Source organism: Salvelinus alpinus, chromosome 7 (assembly GCF_045679555.1).
Source record: "Salvelinus alpinus chromosome 7, SLU_Salpinus.1, whole genome shotgun sequence".
Taxonomy (NCBI): Eukaryota; Metazoa; Chordata; class Actinopteri; order Salmoniformes; family Salmonidae; genus Salvelinus; species Salvelinus alpinus.
Genome location: NC_092092.1, coordinates 65,692,746 through 65,717,246, shown reverse-complemented (window position 1 = coordinate 65,717,246; position 24,501 = coordinate 65,692,746). Strand labels below are relative to the sequence as shown.

Genomic DNA, 24,501 nt, shown 5'->3' with positions numbered 1-24,501 from the left:
AGTGGTTTCTCTGGTTATTTTAGGAAACTCTCTTAGGATAGCAACACATTCCTCTTGTGGATTAGGAGATCCAACCATTTCTCAGATTGTTTAAAATAATAGGTTGGTAACATTTATGACAATGACCGGCTTTATTTAAATGTTTTATTACCTGGCTCAAACACATTTCCTCTTATTGCATTAGAGGTTCAAGGGTTCTATTCTGAATATATCCTGACCTTTTTATTCCATTCTGTCTCTGCAGCTCGCACCAACAAGCCTGCCCCCCCTACAGGCAAGCATTTTAAAGTCCCCCTACTCCGCCGTCTCCCCAGCCTGATTCCGGACCCCCCCCAGCACACGGCCCCCCTGTACGAGAGTGAGGAACTTTAGACGACACTAAACCAGCAGTATAACCTGTTGTACCGCTCTGCTCCACTTTATACTGGTCTATCATTCAGTCTCTGTCCACTGAGGCGGTCATGTTGTCTGTGCCTGGGGGAGGAAATTAATCAAAGTTTTGAGGAAGCAGATACTCACATTTTACCCACAGTGCCTCAGTATCAATCAGGACCTCACCAGTCCCAGCATTTGTCAAATGCACTTTAGTTTGAGCCCTTCTGTTTGTTTGTTTTTCAAGGGTGGGCTGGTCAGATGGTTTCCTCAACATCATCCTCTGGTATGGTGAAGCTTACCTGGCCCGAGCACAGACCTTTGTCAAATGCTGTCTCTGTGGTTTGCTGTTGTAGTTGGTAGAGAATGAATCATGTATTGTCTCCAGACATGTAACTCTTTTGAAGTTCCTTTACAAAAAGCAGCGTTTTTATGACTGCTGCTTCAAGTGAGACTGTCTCTTTCTGGTTTTAAAAAGGTAACATTCAAATAATGTATAAACTATTTATTGGACAATTCTGAAATGTAAATGGTTGCCTTCACACCCAAATTTACAACGACCTCGGTCTGATTCTGATCATAGAAAAATGTTTTGAAGTCTTATGTACTGTGTATGATGTGAAATTTAATGAATGCGTAATAAAGTTTTACAACACAGGTGGTGGTCTCATTTCACTTTCAAAATATCAAATTGAGTACTTATAGATGGGAAGCATTGTAGCCATGCAGTTTTCCTATTTATTTTATGACAAGATTTAATCAAAACATTTTAACTTGTTATTCAGATGACCGACCTCTGATCCCAGTGTGTGAAGTGAAAACTGGTAAATATAAGACTGACCCAGGTCCCTTTCGACACAGCACCTAGCAACCACAGGAAGTCAACGCACTTTGGACCAAGGGGAAGTCTCTTCCTCTTTATCCTGTGCTGATGAATAAGGCCCAGACACAATCATGCCCTCTGTTAATCTGGCTGTATTGGGGCCCCTCTAGGCTGTCTTCTGGTGAATCATCACACTGCTGCTACTGTTTATCCTGTTGCCTAGTCACATGTACATATCTACCTCGTACCCCTGCACATCGACTGGGTACAGGTACCCTGTGTATATAGGTGTTATCGTTACTCATTGTGTAAGTAAGCATTTCACTGTTAGTCTACACCTGTTTACGAAACGTGAGGAATAACATTTGAAGTGCTTGACAATGTCCTCTACATACTCAATGATAGACATAGTTAAAAAAAGAAGGAATAAATGGTGGTAGTCTCTCGCTCTGAGTATAGTATATCCATTTGTTGGGGAAAAGAAGTTTGGTCAACTCTGACTGCAGCCTTGATGGTTTCCCAATAATATCATGAGTGACCAGAGGGGAAAAGTCTGACATTATCTGAGCGTTCAGATCTCCACATCGCTCTCCTTGTCGTTGTCATGGTCACCATCGTAGAACTCATTGGCTGCCTCTGGCCTGTAAAGAGAACAAGCTATTTAGTTCCAGACTATCACACTGATACTATATACACGTAGACTAAGGCTGGGATTCAATCCAATCGTGTTGCCGGCGACGTGTGTGCAGACACCACATCCACGGTAAACGCTGCATTTGTCGGCTCAATCAGAAATGAACTTTAAAAATGGCGCATTGTCCAAATCTGCAATCAGATTGAATCCCGTCCTTAAACTGGTCCTATTGATTCCATTACTAACATGTATAATAGAACATATGCTCCTATGTGTGTCACAGAGCTGGGATGATAAAACAAATGACATTGCCTTCCTCTTACCGAGGCATTTTGCTACACAACACTCCTGTAGATTGTTCTAAAACAAATACTTAGTCAACAGTAATGGGCTTTGCATTATGTTGATTCCTGCTATGAAAGTATCTGCCTGTCCCTGTTTCGCTGCTGTGTGAGCGAGCCACTCCCTTCCCCCACTGACACGGAGAGAGAGATGCATTCTGAGCAGCACAAGCATATGTAGGGCGTGTAGGCCATCATTGTAAATAAGAATTTGTTCTCAACTGACTTGCCTAGTTAAATAAAAATTAAGAAAATTACTGTTGCTCAAACTGCTATTGTGGGAAAAAGTTAAGCAACTACTGTTCTAGCTACAGAGAGGAAAGTCACAGCTTTCTGTATAATTTCTCACCTCTTGATATTGAGTTCATGACACCACTTTAGAACCGCGGTAGAATAGTGTAGTGGGCTGTGGTTTTGACGTGCCCGCAGAGAGCGATTTGCAGTGAATAGGCCTACAAATCAGCTGGGCTAGACAATCTGGACCCTCTTTCTAAAATTATCCGCCGCCATTGTTGCAACCCCTATTACCGGTCTGTTCAACCTCTCGTATCGTCTGAGATTCCTAAAGATTGGAAAGCTGACTTCAAAAGGGGGTGACACTCTAGACCCAAACTGTTACAGACCTATTTCCATCCTGCCCTGCCTTTCTAAAGTCTTCGAAAGCCAAGTTAACAAACAGATCACTGACCATTTAGAATCCCACCATACCTTCTCCGCTGTAGAATCCGGTTTCCGAGCTAGCCACGGGTGTACCTCAGCCGCGCTCAAGGTACTAAACGATATCATAACCGCCATCGATAAAAGACAGTACTGTGCAGCCGTCTTTATCGACCTGGCCAAGGCTTTCGACTCTGCCAATCACCGTATTCTTATCGGCAGACTCAACAGCCTTGGTTTCTCAAATGACTGCCTCGCCTGGTTCACCAACTACTTCTCAGATAGAGTTCAGTGTGTCAAATCGGAGGGCCTGTTGTCCGGACGTCTGCCAGTCTCTATGGGGGTACCACAGGGTTCAATTTTCGGGCCAAATCTTCTCTGTATATCTCAACGACGTTGCTCTTGCTGCGGGTGATTCCTTGATCCACCTCTACGCAGACGACACCATTCTGTATACATCTGGCCCTTCTTTGGACACTGTGCCATACAACACTCCTTCCGTGGCCTCCAACTGCTCTTAAATGCTAGTAAAACGAAATGCATGCTCTTCAACCAATCGCTGCCCGCACCCGCCCGCCCAACTAGCATCACTACTCTGGACGGTTCTGACTTAGAATATGTGGACAACTACAAATACCTAGGTGTCTGGCTAGACTGTAAACTCTCCTTCCAGACTTGTATTAAGCATCTCCAATACAAAAATTAAATCTAGAATCGGCTTCCTATTTCACAAACAAAGCCTCTACTCATGCTGCCAAACATACCCTCGTAAAACTGACTATCATACCGGTCCTCGACTTTGGCGATGTCATTTACAAAATAGCCTCCAACACTCTACTCAGCAAACTGGATACAGTCTATCACAGTGCCATCCGTTTGGTCACCAAAGCCCCACTGCAAACTGTATGCTCTCGTCGGCTGGCCCTCACTACAGTTGAAGTCGGAAGTTTACATACACCTTAGCCAAATACATTTAAACAAAAATTTTCCCAATTCCTGATATTTAATTCTAGTAAAAATTCCCTGTCTTAGGTCAGTTAGGATCACCACTTTGTTTTTAGAATGTGAAATGTCAAAATAATAGTAGAGAGAATGATTTATTCCAGGTTTTATTTTTCATCCCATTCCCAGTGGGTCAGAAGTTGACATATACTCAATTAGTATTTGATCACATTGCCTTTAAATTGGTTAACTTGTGTCAAACGTTTTAGGTAGCCTTTCACAAGCTTCCCACAATAAGTTAGTTGAATTTTGTCCCATTCCTCCTGACAGAGCTGGTGTAACCGGGTCAGGTTTATAGGCCTCCTTGCTCGCACACGCTTTTTCAGTTCTGCCCACACATTTTCTATCGGATTGAGGTCAGGGCTTTGTGATGGCCACTCCAACACCTTGACTTTGTTGTCCTTAAGCCATATTGCCACAACTTTGGAAGTATGCTTGGGGTCATTGTCCATTTGGAAGACCCATTTGCGACCAAGCTTTAACTTCCTGACTGATGTCTTGAGGTGTTGCTTCAATATATCCACATAATTTCACCACCTCATGATGCCATCTATTTTGTGAAGTGCACCAGTCCCTCCTGCAGCAAAGCAACCCCACAACATGATGCTGCCACCTCCGTGCTTCACGGTTGGGATGGTGTTCTTCGGCTTGCAAGCCTCCCCCTTTTTCCTCCAAACATAATGATGGTCATCATGGCCAAACAGTTCTATTTTTGTTTCATCAGACCAGAGGACATTTCTCCAAAAAGTACGATCTTTGTCCCCATGTGCAGTTGCAAACCGTAGTCTGGCTTTTTTATGGCGGTTTTGTAGCAGTGGCTTCTTCCTTGCTGAGCGGCATTTCAGGTTATGTTGATATAGGACTCGTTTTACTGTGGATATAGATACTTGTGTACCTGTTTCCTCCAGCATCTTCACAAGGTCCTTTGCTGATGTTCTGGGATTGATTTGCATTTTTCACACCAAAGTACTTCATCTCCAGGGGACAGAACGCGTCTCCTTCCTGAGCAGTATGACGGTTGCGTGGTCCCATGTTTATACTTGCGTACTATTGCTTGTACAGATGAACATGGTACCTTCAGGCGTTTGGAAATTGCTCCCAAGGATGAACCAGACTTGTGGAAGTCTACACATTTTTTTCTGAGGTTTTGGCTGATTTCTTTTGATTTTCCCATGATGTCAAGCAAAGAGGCACTGAGTTTGAAGGTAGGCCTTGAAATACATCCACAGGTACACCTCCAATTGACTCAAATTATGTCAATTAGCCTATCAGAAGCTTCTAAAGCCATGACATCATTTTCTGGAATTTTCCAAGCTGTTTAAAGGCAGGGTCAACTTAGTGTATGTAAACTTCTGACACACTGGAATTGTAATACAGTGAATTATAAGTGAAATAATCTGTCTGTAAACAATTGTTGGAAAAATGACTTGTGTCATGCACAAAGTAGATGTCCTAACCGACTTGCCAAAACTATAGTTTGTGGAAATTTGTGGAGTGGTTGAAAAACAAGTTTTAATGACTCCAACCTAAGTGTATGTAAACTTCCGACTTCAACTGTACATATTCGTCGCCCAACCCACTGGCTCCAGGTCATCTATAAGTCTTTGCTAGGTATAGCTCCGCCTTATCTCAGCTCACTGGTCACCATAGCAACACCCACCCGTAGCACACGTTCCAGCAGGTTTATCTCACTGGTCATCCCCAAAGCCAACACCTACTTTGTCCGCCTTTCATTCCAGTTCTCTGCTGCCAATGACTGGAACGAATTGCAAATATCGCTGAAGTTGGAGACTTATATCTCCCTCACTAACTTTAAGCATCAGCTATCTGTGTAGCTTACCGATCGCTGCAACTGGTACACAGCCCATCTAACTACGTACCTCATCCCCATATTGTTTTTGTTTACTTTTTTTTGCTCTTTTGCACACCAGTATTTCTACTTGCACATCATCATCTGCACATCTATCACTCCAGTGTTAATTTGCTAAATTGTAATACTTTGCTACTACGGCATATTTATTGCCTTACCTCCTTACTCCATTTGCACACACTGTATATAGATTTTTCTATTGTGTTATTGACTGTACGTTTGTTTATCCCATGTGTAACTCTGTGTTGTTGTTTTATGTCGCACTGCTTTGCTTCATCTTGGCCAGGTCGCAGTTGTAAATGAGAACTTGTTCTCAACTGGCCTACCTGGTTAAATAAAGGCAAAATAAATGTTAAAAATAAACAAGTAGCCAAGGCCTAGCGCTGGAACTTTTGTAGGTCATTAGCCTACATTTACTGATAGATTATTCAATTAGCCTACATGGCCACATAGCAACAATCATATTTAGAGTTAGCAATCTAGTGTTTTGAGTTCCCACTCCCTCAGGTGGTGAATAATATTGTCAATATGCACAAGGATTTAACAATTCCTCTGAAGTGTCATAAAATCTAGATCCTTGCACATCAATCATGCATTTCCTGTATTGTTTAGATTTTTTTTAAACGTACTTTCTGAATCATAGGCTACCATCTCAGTTTTCTTACTTGGCACCGGAATAGATTTTTTTGGCTAGAGCCCTGCCGCTAATGCCAAGTAACTGTCCATACATTTTTTTTATTTATTGCATAAAAGTTATATTTATCACAATTTGACTTTGTTCATATCTCCTAGATCAAGCACCCCCCAAATTTGTTTTTATCGCATATTATTTTGTTAGCGCAAAAAATGTACTTTTATTGCGATATGGATTTCCCCCCCCCCATATCGCCCAGCTCTAGCGTCACATAAGGCAGAGTGTGTTGACCTGGAATAGTTATCCTCTGAGCCCCTCTCATCTGGGTCTCCCTCGTCAGTGCGCTCGTAGCTCAGGATGTCCGAGGGCACATCGTGGATCTGGACACTGGGGGAATGGTTCAACATCTTCAAGTTCTCAAAGACCGTCGAACGGATCTGCTCCAGGTACTAAACAAGCACAAGATGGAGATAAATGACTTACACCAAGGAGAGAATTCTGTTTGAATTGTTAAACAGTATGTAGACTGTGGTTCAGAAAGAGAGGGAGGACCGCATGCTGTATGTCCTAAAACTGACCTGTCGGGAGTTCTGGTTCTCTATCCTGGTGCTGACATCTGGGTGGAGTGTGAAGTCTGGTGCAAAATACTCAAAGTACTCTGGAGGGGTGAGGAGAGAAAATTAGCAAATGGAAAAACAGTGGCAGAAGTGCTTAGGCTTGCTCGCTTACCGCTATAGGGCAGCTCATCACTAATTGGCTCATCAACCAGGAGGGAGGTCTCATAGGTCCTGGAATAGAAGAGCAACAGAGTTCATTCTTAAGTGCTTCCATATACACTGTGAGAATATTCTCTTGGTCTCCATCAAAAACAACTGTCACCTAATCTCCCCACTATAGTCCAGTTACAGCACTGAGAGAAATGAGCCCTCACCAGCATCTGGCCACGTTGCGTACCGTGTACCCTCCTCCTCCCAGTACCAGCAGGGGAATCCTGAAGCTCTTCACAAACTCCACACACTCCCTATAGAAAGCATATACCCTGGGTGAGAGAGTTTACCATAACCTGGCTCCTGTGTTAACCAAATCCTGTACCAATTTTTCTATAATCCCTTAAATTTGCTCTCCTACCAACAGGTGGCAGTACATCCTCATAATATAGAGTACATTGAATTCCATCCTCAAAACATGTATCCTTATCTCCATTAAGACACTTACCCATAAGCTGTATTCAAAGGCCATTTAAGACTGACGTAAGTGTTGGTGAGGGTTATAATGTATTATTTATTGAGCAAGACACCTACCCATGGCCTCGTATACTGAGGTTGAAGCACCCTAATCTGTCACAGCCCAGAGAGTCAGCCCCACACTGTCAATGACAAAAGGTGCATGTGAGTCCCATACTCAATACCACAATTCCTGCAAAATACCACTGATGATCTCTGGCTGCCAAATTATCACCTGAAGAACGATACAGGTTGGCTGGTAGAAGTCCACCACTTGCTTGATGACTGGCTGAAAGAGTTGCCTGTAGCCTAAAACAGAGTGATATAATGTTAAGGTATTGGACACATGGAAGAGAATTCATCCTTTCAATCATTTTTGATATTGACAAAGTGATATAATTGATCCCCTATCAAAAATAAGGAAACGTCTGTTGTTGGATTGTTGGATATTATCCTGCATACTATCAGACCTTCTGAACTGTAGCAGCCATCAAATAGATGTAAATAGTTTAGAGTGCAGGTAAACTAACAGTCAGGCAGCATAACATCTGATAATAGCACTCCCCAGAGACATCTCAATGGCCTCAGTCTAATAGCATTATCAGAGTGGAGCGCCAGAGAGCCAGCCTGAGTGTGAGATCCAGGAAGGACACTACTCACTCTGGTCATCGATCCCATCCCGGAGAGGCACGTTCAGGCAATAGTACCGGCCACTCTCAGCCCCTACCTCATACATGTCACCTATGGGACAAAACAGACAACATTTGTTTAACAAAGAATAAGCTCATTAAGACAACCTCTATTGTCCCATAGAGATATTCAATAATTTAGTCATTAAGACAAACTCAAATCAAATTGTATTGGTCACATACACATGGTTAGCAGATGTTAATGTGAGTGTAGCGAAATGCTTGTGCTTCTAGTTCCGACAGCGCAGTAATATCTAACAAGTAATCTAATAATTCCCCAACAACTATCTAATACACACAAATCTAAAGGGGTGAATGAGAATATGTACATATATGTAAACATGATTAAAGTGGCATTATTTAAAGTGGCATTGTTTAAAGTGACTAGTGATCCATTTATTAAAGTGTCCAGTCATTGGATCTCAATGTAGGCAGCAGCCTCTCGGAGTTAGTGATTGCTGTTTAGCAGTCTGATGGCCTTGAGATAGAAGCTGTTTTTCAATCTCTCTGTCCCAACTGTATCTGTATTTCTGGTTTTAACAGATACTCATATGGCTCGTCTTACCTGTTCCTGGAAAGAAGTAGTTCCCGTACTTGTGGAAGGATACAGTCATGACGCGATCAGTCAGGTAGAAGGCTTCCTGTACCCCATCACCATGGTGAATGTCAATGTCTATGTACAACACACGCGGGTGGTACCTAAAGGGACATTTACATTATTAGTTGTTAGAGATCCTTAGCGGGACGTGAACCCACAAAATGGACAACAACATTATAAAAGACTGGTGCTTTGCTCTTACTTCAGAAGCTCCAGTATACTGATGACAATGTCATTCACATAGCAAAATCCAGAGGCCTGAAAACCAAAACAAATGAAATCATGATATCATAGAGCTGGACATAGGCAGGTGACCAGAGGCCGTAGAAATAAATTGTCTTGACAAAGAATCAAAATGTTGCATAATTCTTACCTCAAATTTCTTAGCATGATGAAGACCCCCGGCCCAGTTGATGGCGATGTCACATATCTGCAAAGCAACAGTCCTGATCATTGATCAAATCTAAATCTGGTCAACAATTTACCTGACTGTATAAATTGCTGAATGGGTCTTAATAAATATGTCCGATCCATAAATAGAATACATTTATTTATTTATTATTTCACCTTTATTTAACCAGGTAGGCTAGTTGAGAACAAGTTCTCATTTACAACTGCGACCTGGCCAAGATAAAGCATAGCAGTGTGAACAGACAACAACACAGAGTTACACATGGAGTAAACAATAAACAAGTCAATAACACAGTAGGGAAAAAAACTAAATGAGTCTATATACATTGTCTTCCGGCGCCGAAAAGAGATGGCCGCCTCGCTTCGCGTTCCTTGGAAAATATGCAGTATTTTGTTTTTTTATGTGTTATTTCTTACATCGGTACCCCAGGTAATCTTAGGTTTCATTACATACAGTCGGGAGGAACTACTGAATATACGATTAACGTCAACTCATCATCGTTCCTACCAGGAATATGACTTTCCCGAAACGGATCCAGTGTTTTGCCTTCCACCCAATACAATGGATCTGATCCCAGCCGGCGACCCTGTGCGACGCCGTAAAAGGGGCAAACGAGGCGGTCTCGTGGTCAGGCTTCGAAGACGGGCACATCGCGCTCCACTCCCTAGCATACTACTCGCCAATGTCCAGTCTCTTGACAATAAGGTTGATGAAATCCGAGCACGGGTAGCATTCCAGAGAGACATCAGGGATTGCAACGTGCTCTGCTTCACGGAAACATGGCTAACTCAAGAGACGCTAACGGAGTCGGTGCAGCCAGCTGGTTTCTTCATGCATCGCGCCGACAGAAACAAACATCTTTCTGGTAAGAAGAGGGGCGGGGGGGTATGCCTTATGATTAACGAGACGTGGTGTGATCATCATAACAACACACAGGAACTCAAGTCATTCTGTTCACCTGACCTAGAACTCCTCACAATCAAATGTCGACCGCATTATCTACCAAGGGAATTCTCTTCAATCATAATCACAGCCGTATATATTCCCCCCCAAGCAGACACATCGATGGCCCTGAACAAACTTTATCTGACTCTTTGTAAACTGGAAACCACACACCCTGAGGCTGCATTCATCGTAGCTGGGGATTTTAACAAGGCTAATCTAAAAACAAAACTCCCTAAATTCTATCAGCATATCGATTGTGCTACCAGGGCTGGAAAAACCCTAGATCATTGTTATACTAATTTCCGCGACGCATATAAGGCCCTCCCCCGCCCCCCTTTCGGAAAAGCTGACCACGACTCCATTTTGTTGATTCCAGCCTACAAACAGAAACTAAAACAACAAGCTCCCGCGCTCAGGTCTGTTCAACGCTGGTCCGACCAATCTGAATCCACGCTTCAAGACTGCTTCGATCACGCGGATTGGAATATGTTCCGCATTGCGTCCAACAACAATATTGACGAATATGCTGATTCGGTGAGCGAGTTCATTAGGAAGTGCATTGACGATGTCGTACCCACAGCAACGATTAAAACATTCCCAAACCAGAAACCGTGGATTGACGGCAGCATTCGCGTGAAACTGAAAGCGCGAACCACTGCTTTTAACCAGGGCAAGGTGACCGGAAGCATGACCGAATACAAACAGTGTAGCTATTCTCTCCGCAAGGCAATCAAACAGGCTAAGTCCCAGTACAGAGACAAAATCGAGTCGCAATTCAACAGCTCAGACAAAAGAGGTATGTGGCAGGGTCTACAGTCTATCACGGATTACAAAAAGAAAACCAGCCCCGTCGCGGACCAGGATGTCTTGCTCCCAGACAGGCTAAACAACTTTTTTGCCCGCTTTGAGGACAATAGTGCCACTGACACGGCCCCCTACCAAAACCTGCGGGCTCTCCTTCACTGCAGCCGAGGTGAGTAAAACATTTAAACGTGTTAACCCTCGCAAGGCTGCAGGCCCAGACGGCATTCCCAGCCGCGTCCTCAGAGCATGCGCAGACCAGCTGGCTGGTGTGTTTACGGACATATTCAATCAATCCTTATCCCAGTCTGCTGTTCCCACATGCTTCAAGAGGGCCACCATTGTTCCTGTTCCCAAGAAAGCTAAGGTAACTGAGCTAAACGACTACCGCCCCGTAGCACTCACTTCCGTCATCATGAAGTGCTTTGAGAGACTAGTCAAGGACCATATCACCTCCACCCTACCGGACACCCTAGACCCACTCCAATTTGCTTACCGACCCAATAGGTCCACAGACGACGCAATCGCAACCACACTGCACACTGCCCTAACCCATCTGGACAAGAGGAATACCCATGTGAGAATGCTGTTCATCGATTACAGCTCAGCATTTAACACCATAGTACCCTCCAAACTCGTCATCAAGCTCGAGACCCTGGGTCTCGACCCCGCCCTGTGCAACTGGGTCCTGGACTTCCTGACGGGCCGCCCCCAGGTGGTGAGGGTAGGTAACAACATCTCCACCCCGCTGATCCTCAACACTGGGGCCCCACAAGGGTGCGTTCTGAGCCCTCTCCTGTACTCCCTGTTTACCCACGACTGCGTGGCCATGCACGCCTCCAACTCAATCATCAAGTTTGCGGATGACACTACAGTGGTAGGCTTGATTACCAACAACGACGAGACGGCCTACAGGGAGGAGGTGAGGGCCCTCGGAGTGTGGTGTCAGGAAAATAACCTCACACTCAACGTCAACAAAACAAAGGAGATGATTGTGGACTTCAGGAAACAGCAGAGGGAGCACCCCCCTATCCACATCGACGGGTCAGTAGTGGAGAAGGTGGAAAGTTTTAAGTTCCTCGGTGTACACATCACGGACAAACTGAATTGGTCCACCCACACAGACAGCGTTGTGAAGAAGGCGCAGCAGCGCCTCTTCAACCTCAGGAGGCTGAAGAAATTCGGCTTGTCACCAAAAGCACTCACAAACTTCTACAGATGCACAATCGAGAGCATCCTGTCGGGCTGTATCACCGCCTGGTACGGCAACTGCTCCGCCCACAACCGTAAGGCTCTCCAGAGGGTAGTGAGGTCTGCAGAACGCATCACCGGGGGCAAACTACCTGCCCTCCAGGACACCTACACCACCCGATGTCACAGGAAGGCCATAAAGATCATCAAGGACAACAACCACCCAAGCCACTGCCTGTTCACCCCGCTATCATCCAGAAGGCGAGGTCAGTACAGGTGCATCAAAGCAGGGACCGAGAGACTGAAAAACAGCTTCTATCTCAAGGCCATCAGACTGTTAAACAGCCACCACTAACATTTAGCGGCCGCTGCCAACATACTGACTCAACTCCAGCCACTTTAAAAATGGGAATTGATGGAAATTATGTAAAAATGTACCACTAGCCACTTTAAACAATGCCACTTAATATAATGTTTACATACCCTACATTACCCATCTCATATGTATATACTGTACTCTATATCATCTACTGCATCTTGCCATCTTTATGTAATACATGTACCACTAGCCACTTTAAACTATGCCACTTTATGTTTACATACCCTACAGTACTCATCTCATATGTATATACCGTACTTTGGTCCAAGGTGGCTTAGCAGTTCAGACGTCTTTTTCTGTTCCGTATTGTCGTGTCCTGTATATATATATATTTACACCTTTCTTCGCATATCTTTTATTTATTTTATTATCCAAGAACTCAACTACAAAATCTTTCCTGCAAAAGCTTTCCTGCAACCCGCTTCACCAATTACAAAAAGTATTATTTACCTCAATCTGAAAATCCATCGTGGAAGCTAGCCAGGGGCTAATTCAGAAGCTAGCCTGAAAGCTAACCAGAAGCTACTCCGATAGCTAGCCAGAAGCTAATCTGTAGCTGCCCCGAAATTAGCCGGTTTGCTGGCTAGCGTTGGTGTTTCAGCTGCCCACGTTTTGTGGTCATCAGCTATTCCTTTAGCTCGATAATCTACCGGCACTTTTGTGCAACGCGACTCGGACCGGAGCATTCCGGGACTTTTTTTCTCTCAGTTTCCCCGGATTCCAGCCGCAGGCTCTGGACACTTGCACCTTGATTTCGCAGCTAGCTAGCTGCAAACCGTGTGACTATTGGCTTACGTCGACCCCGGAGCAAACTCAAATCATTCTGGAGCTAGCCAGCTGAGGAGTTCCATTACCATCCGGACCCGTTTCTTTTGTTGCTGCTGCAGATACGGAACCCCACCGGGCCTTCACGACTGACTGCCGCGACTGACTGCCGACGTTATCTGCCCGAGGGATTTATCCAACCGGCACCTCCGTCCCGACGTTACCTAAACGCTCATCTGAGGCCCGCTAATCGTTAGCTGTCTTATCGGCTGCTATCTGAACAAGTATATCGGACAACTATTATTATTATTATTATTTATTTATTTTATTTTTTTTCCTTGGGTCACTATATCTATTTTGCCAATTTGGATTGATCCCCTCTACCACACGGAACCCCACTACACGGAACCCCACTAACCTACCGACGGAAACGCACGAGGTATCTACAAACAGACCTCCATCCTATGCTGCTACCAATAGCCATATACCCGGCCAGCTGTCTGGATCGCCACGACCCCAACCAACCTCTACTCACTGGACCCTTATTGATCACTCGATTAAGCATGCCTCTCCTTAATGTAAATATGCCTTGTCCATTGCTGTTCTGGTTAGTGTTTATTGGCTTATTTCACTGTAGAGATTCTAGCCCTGCTCTCTATACCATATCCAACCTCTCAGTTCCACCACCCACATATGCGATGACATCACCTGGTTTCAATGATGTTTCTAGAGACAATATCTCTCTCATCATCACTCAATACCTAGGTTTACCTCCACTGTATTCACATCCTACCATACCTTTGTCTGTACATTATTCCTTTAAACTATTTTATCGCCCCCAGAAACCTCCTTTTACTCTCTGCTCTAGTAGCTCTAGGCGACCAATTCTCATAGCTTTTAGCCGTACCCTTATCCTACTCCTCCTCTGTTCCTCTGGTGATGTAGAGGTGAATCCAGGCCCTGCAGTACCTGGCTCCACTCCTATTCCCCAGGCGCTCTCTTTTGATGACTTCTGTAACCGTAATAGCCTTGGCTTCATGCATGTTAACATTAGAAGCCTCCTCCCTAAGTTTGTTTTGTTCACTGCTTTAGCACACTCTACCAACCCGGATGTTTTAGCCGTGTCTGAATCCTGGCTTAGAAAGACCACCAAAAATTCAGACATTTTCATCCCCAATTACAAGATTTTCAGACAAGATAGAACGGCCAAAGGGGGCGGTGTTGCAATCTACTGCAAAGACTGCCTGCAGAGTTCTGTTATACTATCCAGGTCTGTTCCCAAACAATTTGAACTTCTACTTTTAAAAATCCACCTCTCTAAAAACAAGTCTCTCACCGTTGCCGCCTGCTATAGACCACCCTCTGCCCCCAGCTGTGCTCTGGACACTATATGTGAACTGATTGCCCCCCATCTATCTTCAGAGCTCGTGCTGCTAGGCGACCTAAATTTGAACATGCTCAACACCCCAGCCACCCTACAATCTAAGCTTGATGCCCTCAATCTCACACAAATTATCAATGAACCTACCAGGTACCACCCCAATTCCGTAAACACGGGTACCCTCATAGATATCATCCTAACAAACTTGCCCTCCAAATACACCTCTGCTGTTTTCAACCAAGATCTCAGCGATCACTTCCTCATTGCCTGCATCCGTAATGGGTCAGCGGTCAAACGACCTCCACTCATCACTGTCAAACGCTCCCTGAAACACTTCAGCGAGCAGGCCTTTCTAATCGACCTGGCCGGGGTATCCTGGAAGGATATTGATCTCATCCCGTCAGTAGAGGATGCCTGGTCATTTTTTTTTAAATGCCTTCCTCACCATCTTGAATAAGCATGCCCCATTCAAGAAATTTAGAACCAGGAACAGATATAGCCCTTGGTTCTCTCCTGACCTGACTGCCCTTAACCAACAGAAAAACATCCTATGGCGTTCTGCATTAGCATCGAACAGCCCCCGTGATATGCAACTTTTCAGGGAAGCCAGAAACCAATATACACAGGCAGTTAGAACAGCCAAGGCTAGCTTTTTCAAGCAGAAATTTGCTTCCTGCAACACAAATTCAAAAAAGTTCTGGGACACCGTAAAGTCCATGGAGAATAAGAACACCTCCTCCCAGCTTCCAACCGCTCTGAAGATAGGAAACACTGTCACCACCGACAAATCCACTATAATTGAGAATTTCAATAAGCATTTTTCTACGGCTGGCCATGCTTTCCACCTGGCTACCCCTACCCCGGACAACAGCACTGCCCTCCCCTCTGCTACTCGCCCAAGCCTTCCCCATTTCTCTTTCTCCCAAATACAGTCAGCTGATGTTCTAAATGAGCTGCAAAATCTGGACCCTTACAAATCAGCCGGGCTAGATAATCTGGACCCTTTCTTTCTAAAACTATCTGCTGAAATTGTTGCCACCCCTATTACTAGCCTCTTCAACCTCTCTTTCGTGTCGTCTGAGATCCCCAAAGATTGGAAAGCAGCTGCGGTTATCCCCCTCTTCAAAGGGGGGGACACCCTTGACCCTAACTGCTACAGACCTATATCTATCCTACCCTGCCTTTCTAAGGTCTTCGAAAGCCAAGTCAACAAACAGATTACCGACCATTTCGAATCCCACCACACCTTCTCCGCTATGCAATCTGGTTTCAGAGCTGGTCATGGGTGCACCTCAGCCACGCTCAAGGTCATAAACGATATCGTAACCGCCATCGATAGGAAACAATACTGTGCAGCCGTATTCATTGACCTGGCCAAGGCTTTTGACTCTGTCAATCACCACATCCTCATTGGCAGACTCGACAGCCTTGGTTTCTCTAATGATTGCCTCGCCTGGTTCACCAACTACTTCTCTGATCGAGTTCAGTGTGTCAAATCGGAGGGTCTGTTGTCCGGGCCTCTGGCAGTCTCTATGGGGGTGCCACAGGGTTCAATTCTTGGACCGACTCTCTTCTCTGTTTACATCAATGATGTCGCTCTTGCTGCTGGTGATTCTCTGATCCACCTCTACGCAGACGACACTATTCTGTATACTTCTGGCCCTTCTTTTGACACTGTGTTAACAACCCTCCAGGCGAGTTTCAATGCCATACAACTCTCCTTCCGTGGCCTCCAACTGCTCTTAAATACAAGTAAAACCAAATGCATGCTCTTCAACCGATCGCTGCCTGCTCCTGCCCGCCTGTCCAACATCACTACTTTGGACGGCTCTGACTTAGAATATGTGGACAACTACAAATACCTAGGTGTCTGGTTAGACTGTAAACTCTCCTTCCAGACTCACATCAAACATCTCCAATCCAAAGTCAAATCTAGAATTGGCTTCCTATTCCGCAACAAAGCATCCTTTACTCATGCTGCCAAACATACCCTTGTAAAACTGACCATCCTACCAATCCTCGACTTCGGTGATGTCATTTACAAAATAGCCTCCAAAACCCTACTCAATAAATTGGATGCAGTCTATCACAGTGCCATCCGTTTTGTCACCAAAGCCCCATATACTACCCACCACTGCGACCTGTACACTCTCGTTGGCTGGCCCTCGCTTCATACTCGTCGCCAAACCCACTGGTTCCAGGTCATCTACAAGACCCTGCTAGGTAAAGTCCCCCCTTATCTCAGCTCGCTGGTCTCAATAGCAGCACCTACCTGTAGCACGCGCTCCAGCAGGTATATCTCTCTAGTCACCCCCAAAACCAATTCTTCCTTTGGACGCCTCTCCTTCCAGTTCTCTGCTGCCAATGACTGGAACGAACTACAAAAATCTCTGAAACTGGAAACACCTATCTCCCTCACTAGCTTTAAGCACCAGCTGTCAGAGCAGCTCATAGATTACTGCACCTGTACATAACCCATCTACAATTTAGCCCAAACTACCTCTTTACCTACTGTATTTATTTATTAATTTATTTTGCTCCTTTGCACCCCATTATTTCTGTCTCTACTTTGCACTTTCTTCCACTGCAAACCAACCATTCCAGTGTTTTTTAGTTTTTATTTTACTTGCTGTGTTGTACTCACTTCGCCTCCATGGCCTTTTTATATTTTTATTTATTTATACATATATTTGTTTGCCTTCACCTCCCTTATCTCACCTCACTTGCTCACATTGTATATAGACTTATTTTTTTCACTGTATTATTGACTATATGTTTGTTTTACTCCATGTGTAACTATGTGTTGTTGTATGTGTCGAACTGCTTTGCTTTATCTTGGCCAGGTCGCAATTGTAAATGAGAACGTGTTCTCAATTTGCCTACCTGGTTAAATAAAGGTTAAATAAATAAATAAATAAAAATATACCATCTACTGCATCTTGCCATGCCGTTCTGTACCACCACTCATTCATATATCTTATGTACATATTCTTCATCCCTTTACACTTGTGTGTGTGTATAAGGTAGTAGTTGTGGAATTGTTAGGTTAGATTACTTGTTGGTTATTACTGCATTGTCGGAACTAGAAGCACAAGCATTTCGCTACACTCGCATTAACATCTGCTAACCATGTGTATGTGACTAATAAAATTTGATTTGATTTGATTTGTGTGCAAAAGGCATGAGGTAGGCAATAAATAGGCCATAGGAGTGAATAATTACAATTTAGCAGATTAACACTGGAGTGATAAATCATCAGATGATCATGAGCAAGTAGAGATACTGGTGTGCAAAAGAGCATAAAAGTAAATAAATAAAAACAGTAAGGGGATGAGGTAGGTAAATTGGGTGGGCTGTTTACAGATGGACTGTGTGTAACAGTATAACTTTAAACCGTCCCCTTGCCCCGACACGGGCGCGAACCAGGGACCCTCTGCACACATCAACAACAGTCACCCACGAAGCGTCGTTACCCATCGCTCCACAAAAGCCGCGGCCCTTGCAGAGCAAGGGGCAACACTACTTCTAGGTTTCAGAACAAGTGACGTAACTGATTGAAAAGCTATTAGCGCGTACCCGCTAACTAGCTAGCCATTTCACATCCGTTACACTCACCCCCCTTTCAACCTCCTCCTTTTCCGCAGCAACCAGTGATCCGGGTCAACAGCATCAATGTAACAGTATAACTTTAGTACGTCCCCTCGCCCCGACCTCGGGCGCGAACCAGGGACCCTCTGCACACATCAACAACGGTCACCCACGAAGCATCGTTACCCATCGCTCCACAAAAGCCGCGGCCCTTGCAGAGCAAGGGGCAACACTACTTCTAGGTGTCAGAGCAAGTGACGTAACTGATTGAAACGCTATTAGCACGTACCCGCTAACTAGCTAGCCATTTCACATCCGTTACATATGTACAGCTGCAGCGATCGGTTAGCTGCTCAGATAGCAGATGTTTAAAGTTGGTGAGGGAAATAAAAGTCTCCAACTTCAGCGATTTTTGCAATTCGTTCCAGTCACAGGCAGCAGAGAACTGGAAGGAAAGGCGGCCAAATGAGGTGTTGGCTTTTGGGATGATCAGTGAGATATACCTGCTGGAGCGCGTGCTACGGGTGGGTGTTGATATCGTGACAAGTGAACTGAGATAAGGTGGAGCTTTACCTAGCATGGACTTATAGATGACCTGGAGCCAGTGGGTCTGGCGACGAATATGTAGCGAGGGCCAGCCGACTAGAGCATACAGGTCGCGGTGGTGGGTGGTATAAGGTGTTTTAGTAACAAAACGGATGGCACTATGATAAACTGCATCTAGTTTGCTGAGTAGAGTATTGGAAGCTATTTTGTAGATGACATCGCCGAAGTCGAGGATCGGTAGGATAGTCAGTTTTACTAGGGTGAGTTTTGCGGCGTGAGTGAAGGAGGCTTTGTTGCGAAATAGAAAGCCGATTCTTGATTTGATTTTGGATTGGAGATGTTTAATATGAGTCTGGAAGGAGAGTTTACAGTCTAGCCAGACACCTAGGTATTTATAGATGTCCACATATTCTAGGTCGGAACCGTCCAGGGTGGTGATGCTAGTCGGGCGGGCGGGCGGGTGCAGGCAGCGAACGGTTGAAAAGCATGCATTTTGTTTTACTAGCATTTAAGAGCAGTTGGAGGCCACGGAAGGAGTGTTGTATGGCATTGAAGCTCGTTTGGAGGTTAGATAGCACAGTGTCCAAGGAAGGGCCAGAAGTATACAGAATGGTGTCGTCTGCGTAGAGGTGGATCAGGGAATCGCCCGCAGCAAGAGCAACATCATTGATATATACAGAGAAAAGAGTCGGCCCGAGAATTGAACCCTGTGGTACCCCCATAGAGACTGCCAGAGGACCGGACAACATGCCGTCCGATCCGTAAATAGAATACATTTATAACAGAAAATAAGCTGAGTTTGCTGGGGGGGGGACATACCTTGTGGTTTAGCTGTGTTGCTCCCTGTAGAGATGCTCCTGTATACCTGGAGCAGAACTCAAACAGGCCTGGGAATACAGGGCTGACAGAGGACACGTTACCTTTATACAAGCCACATAGATAGATCAACAGCTGCACATTACACTGATCATAATATTACATGAGTCAAAAGAACATTCTGCACTTTGACAAATATATATTTCACACAAAATATCTTAGTCACACATGATTCCAAATATACGCCAGGGAGTAATGTAAGCTAATAAATTATAGAAGATGATAAGACATTCTCACCAGTCATCCCCAACATTAAAGGTGTTGAGACTCTTTGTGAAACCCTGCATATTGTTGGGGCTGACCTTCTGCAGAAAGTCAATGTAATCTTCTGAGTGGAATCGGCACATGTCATGTTGTGAGGCTTTGTATGGTTTGAAAACCTGTGAAACAAGGACCAGTCAAATTAACATGGTGTCAAGAAGGACATGAACTTGTCTGGTTTAATCAGGGTGTATTAATTTAGCTGATTCTGTTGCAAAACGTTTCTTAAATGAAGCAAACAGACAAACAGGGAGGGACCTACCTGAATTTGTCCAATAGAAACCCTTGTTTTAGTTGCAAAACTGTTTGGACTAATAATTACATCCCCAGCCTTTTCAGCATGTTTATCATCAGCAGGACTTACCTGCATCTTTTTGTAAAGGCCATAGTGCAAAACAAGGCTGTGCGTCAGCGAGAGACGATGGGGTTTCATAGGGTGACCAGCACCTTGATAAGGAAAGGAAAACATGTGTCAGTGTGTTGTTCTCTCATATGCAGTTATCAATGTTCTGATTTCTCTGTGGTTCTTCTGCGTGATGCTATCATTCATAACATGCCAGCTAAATAGCTGTAGAATAAAGAAACTCTTGCAAACACACGACTAATAGCTAGTAACGTTAGCGAGTTCAATACACCTGATTTCTAGCAGAAATAAGAATCGAATACTAACGTTAGCTATCTAGCTAATCACAAATTGAAGAGGAAATAGTAGGTAGCCTAGCGGTTAAGAGCGTTGGGCCAGTTACCGAAAGGTAACAATATGTCATTGAGCACTTAACTCTAATTACTCCTGTAAATCGCTCTGGATACGAGCGTCTGCTAAATAACAGCAATGTAAATAGTTAGCTAGCCTGCTTCTTAACATGCTAATCTGCTTCGTGCCTTTTGTAACCAAAATGAATCTTACCATAATGAAAGTTCCCCACATCCGGATCATAAAAATATGCTGTTCTGTTAGACATTGCAAAAGAGACTTCTTAGTTTTTCTACCGTTCGCTGGGTATTTGTTCGCTACTGTAAATGTATCTTTTCTTCATTTAGAAAGTAGTCGCCATTGTAAACAGCGAGTAAAACGTACGTCATTGTTCAGCGACAAGCGAAGGGGGCGGGCAAAAACAGTACCAAAGATTATGGATGGTGTACCCGATTTGCCACCAATCACCCCATTAAAAGGTGGAAACATTTTACCAATCACACAATTCATATGGTGAATGTGGTACGCGTTACTTTTGAATAGTGATTCAGAACCACACATTGTACTGTGTGATACACGACATTTTCAATGGTGATTTTAACTAAGACTGAGTGCGCATGTTCGCCATAGGAGCCAACCCCAAAACCTTTCCCGGGAGTTTGAATGGTAAGATATTTCCACCTTTTAATGGGGTGATTGGTGGCTAATCGGGTGAATATCCGCCCTAACAATGGGAGTCGTTGACCACAAAGCGCCCACCTATGCTTTCTTTGGATTGGTGGAATTGTATTTTTGTAACAAAAAATGTAACCTTTATTTAACTAGGCAAGTCAGTTAACCTCTACAGGATCGGTGGGTTCCCCGCTGGAGGTTGAGCTAACGTAGGCTAATGCGATTAGCATGAGGTTGTAAGTAACAAGAACATTCCCCAGGACATAGACATATCTGATATTGGCGGAAAGCTTAAATTCTTGTTAATATAACTGCACTGTCCAATTTACAGTAGCTATTACAGTGAAAGACTGCCACGCTATTGTTTGAGGAGAGTGAACTTAAACATGTATTAATAAACCAATTAGGCACATTTGGGCAGTCTTGATACAACATTTTGAACAGAAACGCAATGGTTTATTGGATCAGTCTCAAACTTTGCACAAACTGCTGCCATCTAGTGGCCAAAATCTAAATTGCGCCTGGGCTGGAATAATACATTATGGCCTTTCTCTTGCATTTCAAAGATGATGGTACATCTTTGTATTATCTTTTACCAGATCTAATGTGTTATATTCTCCTACATTCATTTCACATTTCCACAAACTTCAGTGTTTCCTTTCAAATAGTACCAATAATATGCATATTCTTGCTTCAGGGCCTGAGCTACAGGCAGTTAGATTTGGGTATGTAATTTTAGGAAAAAATTTGAAAAAAGGGGGCTAATCCTTAAGAACTAATTCTTATTTAGGTGTGGCCAGTCCTCTTCTGGCTGTGCCGGGGGGAGATTATAAGAGTACATGGCCATTAAGGCCAGATTGTTCTTCAAGATGTTCAAACGTTCATAGATGACCAGCAGGGTCAAATAATAATCACAGTGGTTGTAGAGGGTGCAACAGGTCAGTACCTCAGGAGTAAATGTCAGTTGGTTTATCATAGCTGAGCATTCAGAGGTCGAAACAGCAGGTGCTGTAGAGAGAGAGTCGAAAACAGCAGGTCAGGTACAAGGTATCCCGTCCGGTGAAACAGGTCAGGGTTCCATAGCCGCAGGCAGAACAGTTTAAACTGGAGCAGCAGCACAACCAGGTGGAATGGGGGCAGCCAGGAGTCATCAGGCCAGGTAGTCCTGAGGTTCAGGTCCTCCGGGAGAGGACGAAGAAAGGGAGAGCGAGAGAATTAGAGGGAACATACTTAAATTCACACAGGACACCAGAATTACACCAGATATAACAGACTGACCCTAGCATCCTGGCACATAAACTATTGCAGCATAGATACTGAAGGCTGAGACAGGGTTGGGTCGGGGGACACTGTGGCCCTGGTTTGTTGCTCCAGTACCTTGCCGTTTACCTTCGCACCCCTGGGCCAGACTACACTCAATCATAGGACATACTGAAGAGATGAGTCTTCAGTAAAGACTTTAAAGGTCGAGACCGAGTGTACGTCTCTCACATGGTTTGGCAGACCGTTCCATAAAAATGTAGATCTATATGAGAAAGCCCTGCCTCCAGCTGTTTACTTAGAAATTCTAGGGACAATAAGGAGGCCTGAGTCTTGTGACCATAGCGTACGTGTAGGTATGTGCGGCAGGACCAAATCGGAGATGGGTAGTAGCAAGCCCATGTAATGCTTTGTAGGTTAGCAGTAAAACCTTGAAATCAGCCCTAGCCTTAACAGGAAACCAGTGTAGAGAGGCTAGCACTGGAGTAATGTGACCACATTTTGGGGTTCTAGTCAAGATTCTAGCAGCCTGGTTTAGCACTAACTGAAGTTTATTTCGTGCTTTATCCAGGTATCCAGAGAGTAGAGCATTGCAGTAGTCTAATCTAGAAGTGACAAAGAATGGATTAGTTTATCTAATGTACATCAGTTTTGGACAAAAAGTTTCAGATTTTTGCAATGTTACGAAGATTGTAATCTAGTTTTAAATATTAAATTAGAGTTGTTGAGGTCAACGGCCTGATGGAGAGAGACGCTATACTACTAGCCTCATGTCATGAATATGCATAGCCATCTCGAGACAAGTCCGATATAACGGAATTTTTTCTCAAAATTGCCGGGATGTCACGTGTCCTACATATATCAGTACACTCAAAACAATTTCAGCATTACGAAACTTCTATTCGATCAAATAAACCTCACATAGCAAATAAGCCATTAATTGTTTTGTTTACCAAACTTGACACTCTCGCTTGGTGGTCGAAACAACGAAAAAACGCCACCTGCTGGAGGGAGACAGATTTTCCGCCGATTTGGGCCTCTCTCTTCCTCTTCGTCTCTGACAGTACCAAACAATAGTCTGTGGGGCGGGGACAGAAAGAGGGGCTTGGGAAATGTACTACCAATCACAGCCGCTAGGAGCTAGGCTAATACTTTCTCCCTGGCTACGCATGGCAGTCCGGCTGTTTTTTTATTATGGGTCAAATGTTTAGAGAAAGAAAAATGTCAGCTTAGTAAAAAAAATTGTAGTTCACTTTTTATGATGAGTGTGACTTATTGTAAGCACATTTGATATAGATATGATGTTTACTAGCCTATATCATTCACAATGCCAATGACTGAAACGAACTGCAAAAATCTCTGAAGCTGGAGACTCATATCTCCCTCACTAGCTTTAAGCACCAGCTGTCAGAGCAGCTCACAGATCACTGCACCTGTACATAGATGGGCTGTTTACAGATTGGCTATCTACCTACCTCATCCCCATACTGTATTTATTTATCTTGCTCAGTATGCCCAGTATCTCTACTTGCACATTCATCTTCTGCACATCTACCATTCCAGTGTTTAATTGCTATATTGTAATTACTTCGCCACCATGGCCTATTTATTGCCTTAACTCCCTTATCTTACCTCATTTGCACTCACTGTATATAGACTTTTTGTTTTCTTTGTTCTACTGTATTATTGACTGTATGTTTTGTTTATTCCATGTGTAACTCTGTGTTGTATGTGTCGAATTGCTATGCTTTATCTTGGCCAGGTCGCAGTTGCAAATGAGAACTTGTTCTCAACTAGACTACCTGGCTAAATAAAGGTGAAATATATATATTTTTTTAAACAGCCTTCTGGTTATCCAAATGTTTTCCCCTTTGTGGATAATGCATG

The 24,501-nt window shown here is 44.0% G+C and overlaps 2 protein-coding genes across 5 annotated transcripts in view; one reads left to right on the top strand and one right to left on the bottom strand.

The window, feature by feature from the left end:
* The window catches only part of LOC139581491 (myotilin-like), a 32,499-nt gene extending 31,470 nt beyond the window's left edge, over positions 1–1,029 (top strand). For all 3 annotated transcript variants that reach the window (XM_071411304.1, XM_071411305.1, XM_071411302.1), the window contains exon 17: positions 245–1,029. In XM_071411304.1, the coding sequence (XP_071267405.1) occupies positions 245–372 (128 nt within the window). In that variant the 3' untranslated portion in view covers positions 373–1,029. The remainder of the gene's footprint in view (positions 1–244) is intronic.
* LOC139581494 (histone deacetylase 3-like) lies at positions 863–21,158 on the bottom strand. 2 transcript variants are annotated; one of them, XM_071411311.1, is made up of 15 exons: positions 20,896–21,158; positions 20,353–20,435; positions 19,965–20,107; positions 19,671–19,752; positions 9,217–9,273; positions 9,046–9,101; positions 8,811–8,944; positions 8,217–8,297; positions 7,792–7,865; positions 7,635–7,699; positions 7,265–7,354; positions 7,063–7,121; positions 6,912–6,991; positions 6,625–6,782; positions 863–1,836 (listed from the first exon to the last, which is right to left on the bottom strand). In XM_071411311.1, the coding sequence occupies exons 1-15, from the start codon at positions 20,948–20,950 to the stop codon at positions 1,767–1,769; spliced, it is 1,287 nt and encodes a 428-aa protein (XP_071267412.1). In that variant the 5' UTR covers positions 20,951–21,158; the 3' UTR covers positions 863–1,766. The 2 variants fall into 2 exon arrangements, with proteins under 2 accessions (XP_071267412.1, XP_071267411.1); XM_071411310.1 differs by having other exon boundaries at positions 19,671–19,771; positions 20,896–21,091.
* Positions 21,159–24,501: the final 3,343 nt, after the last annotated feature.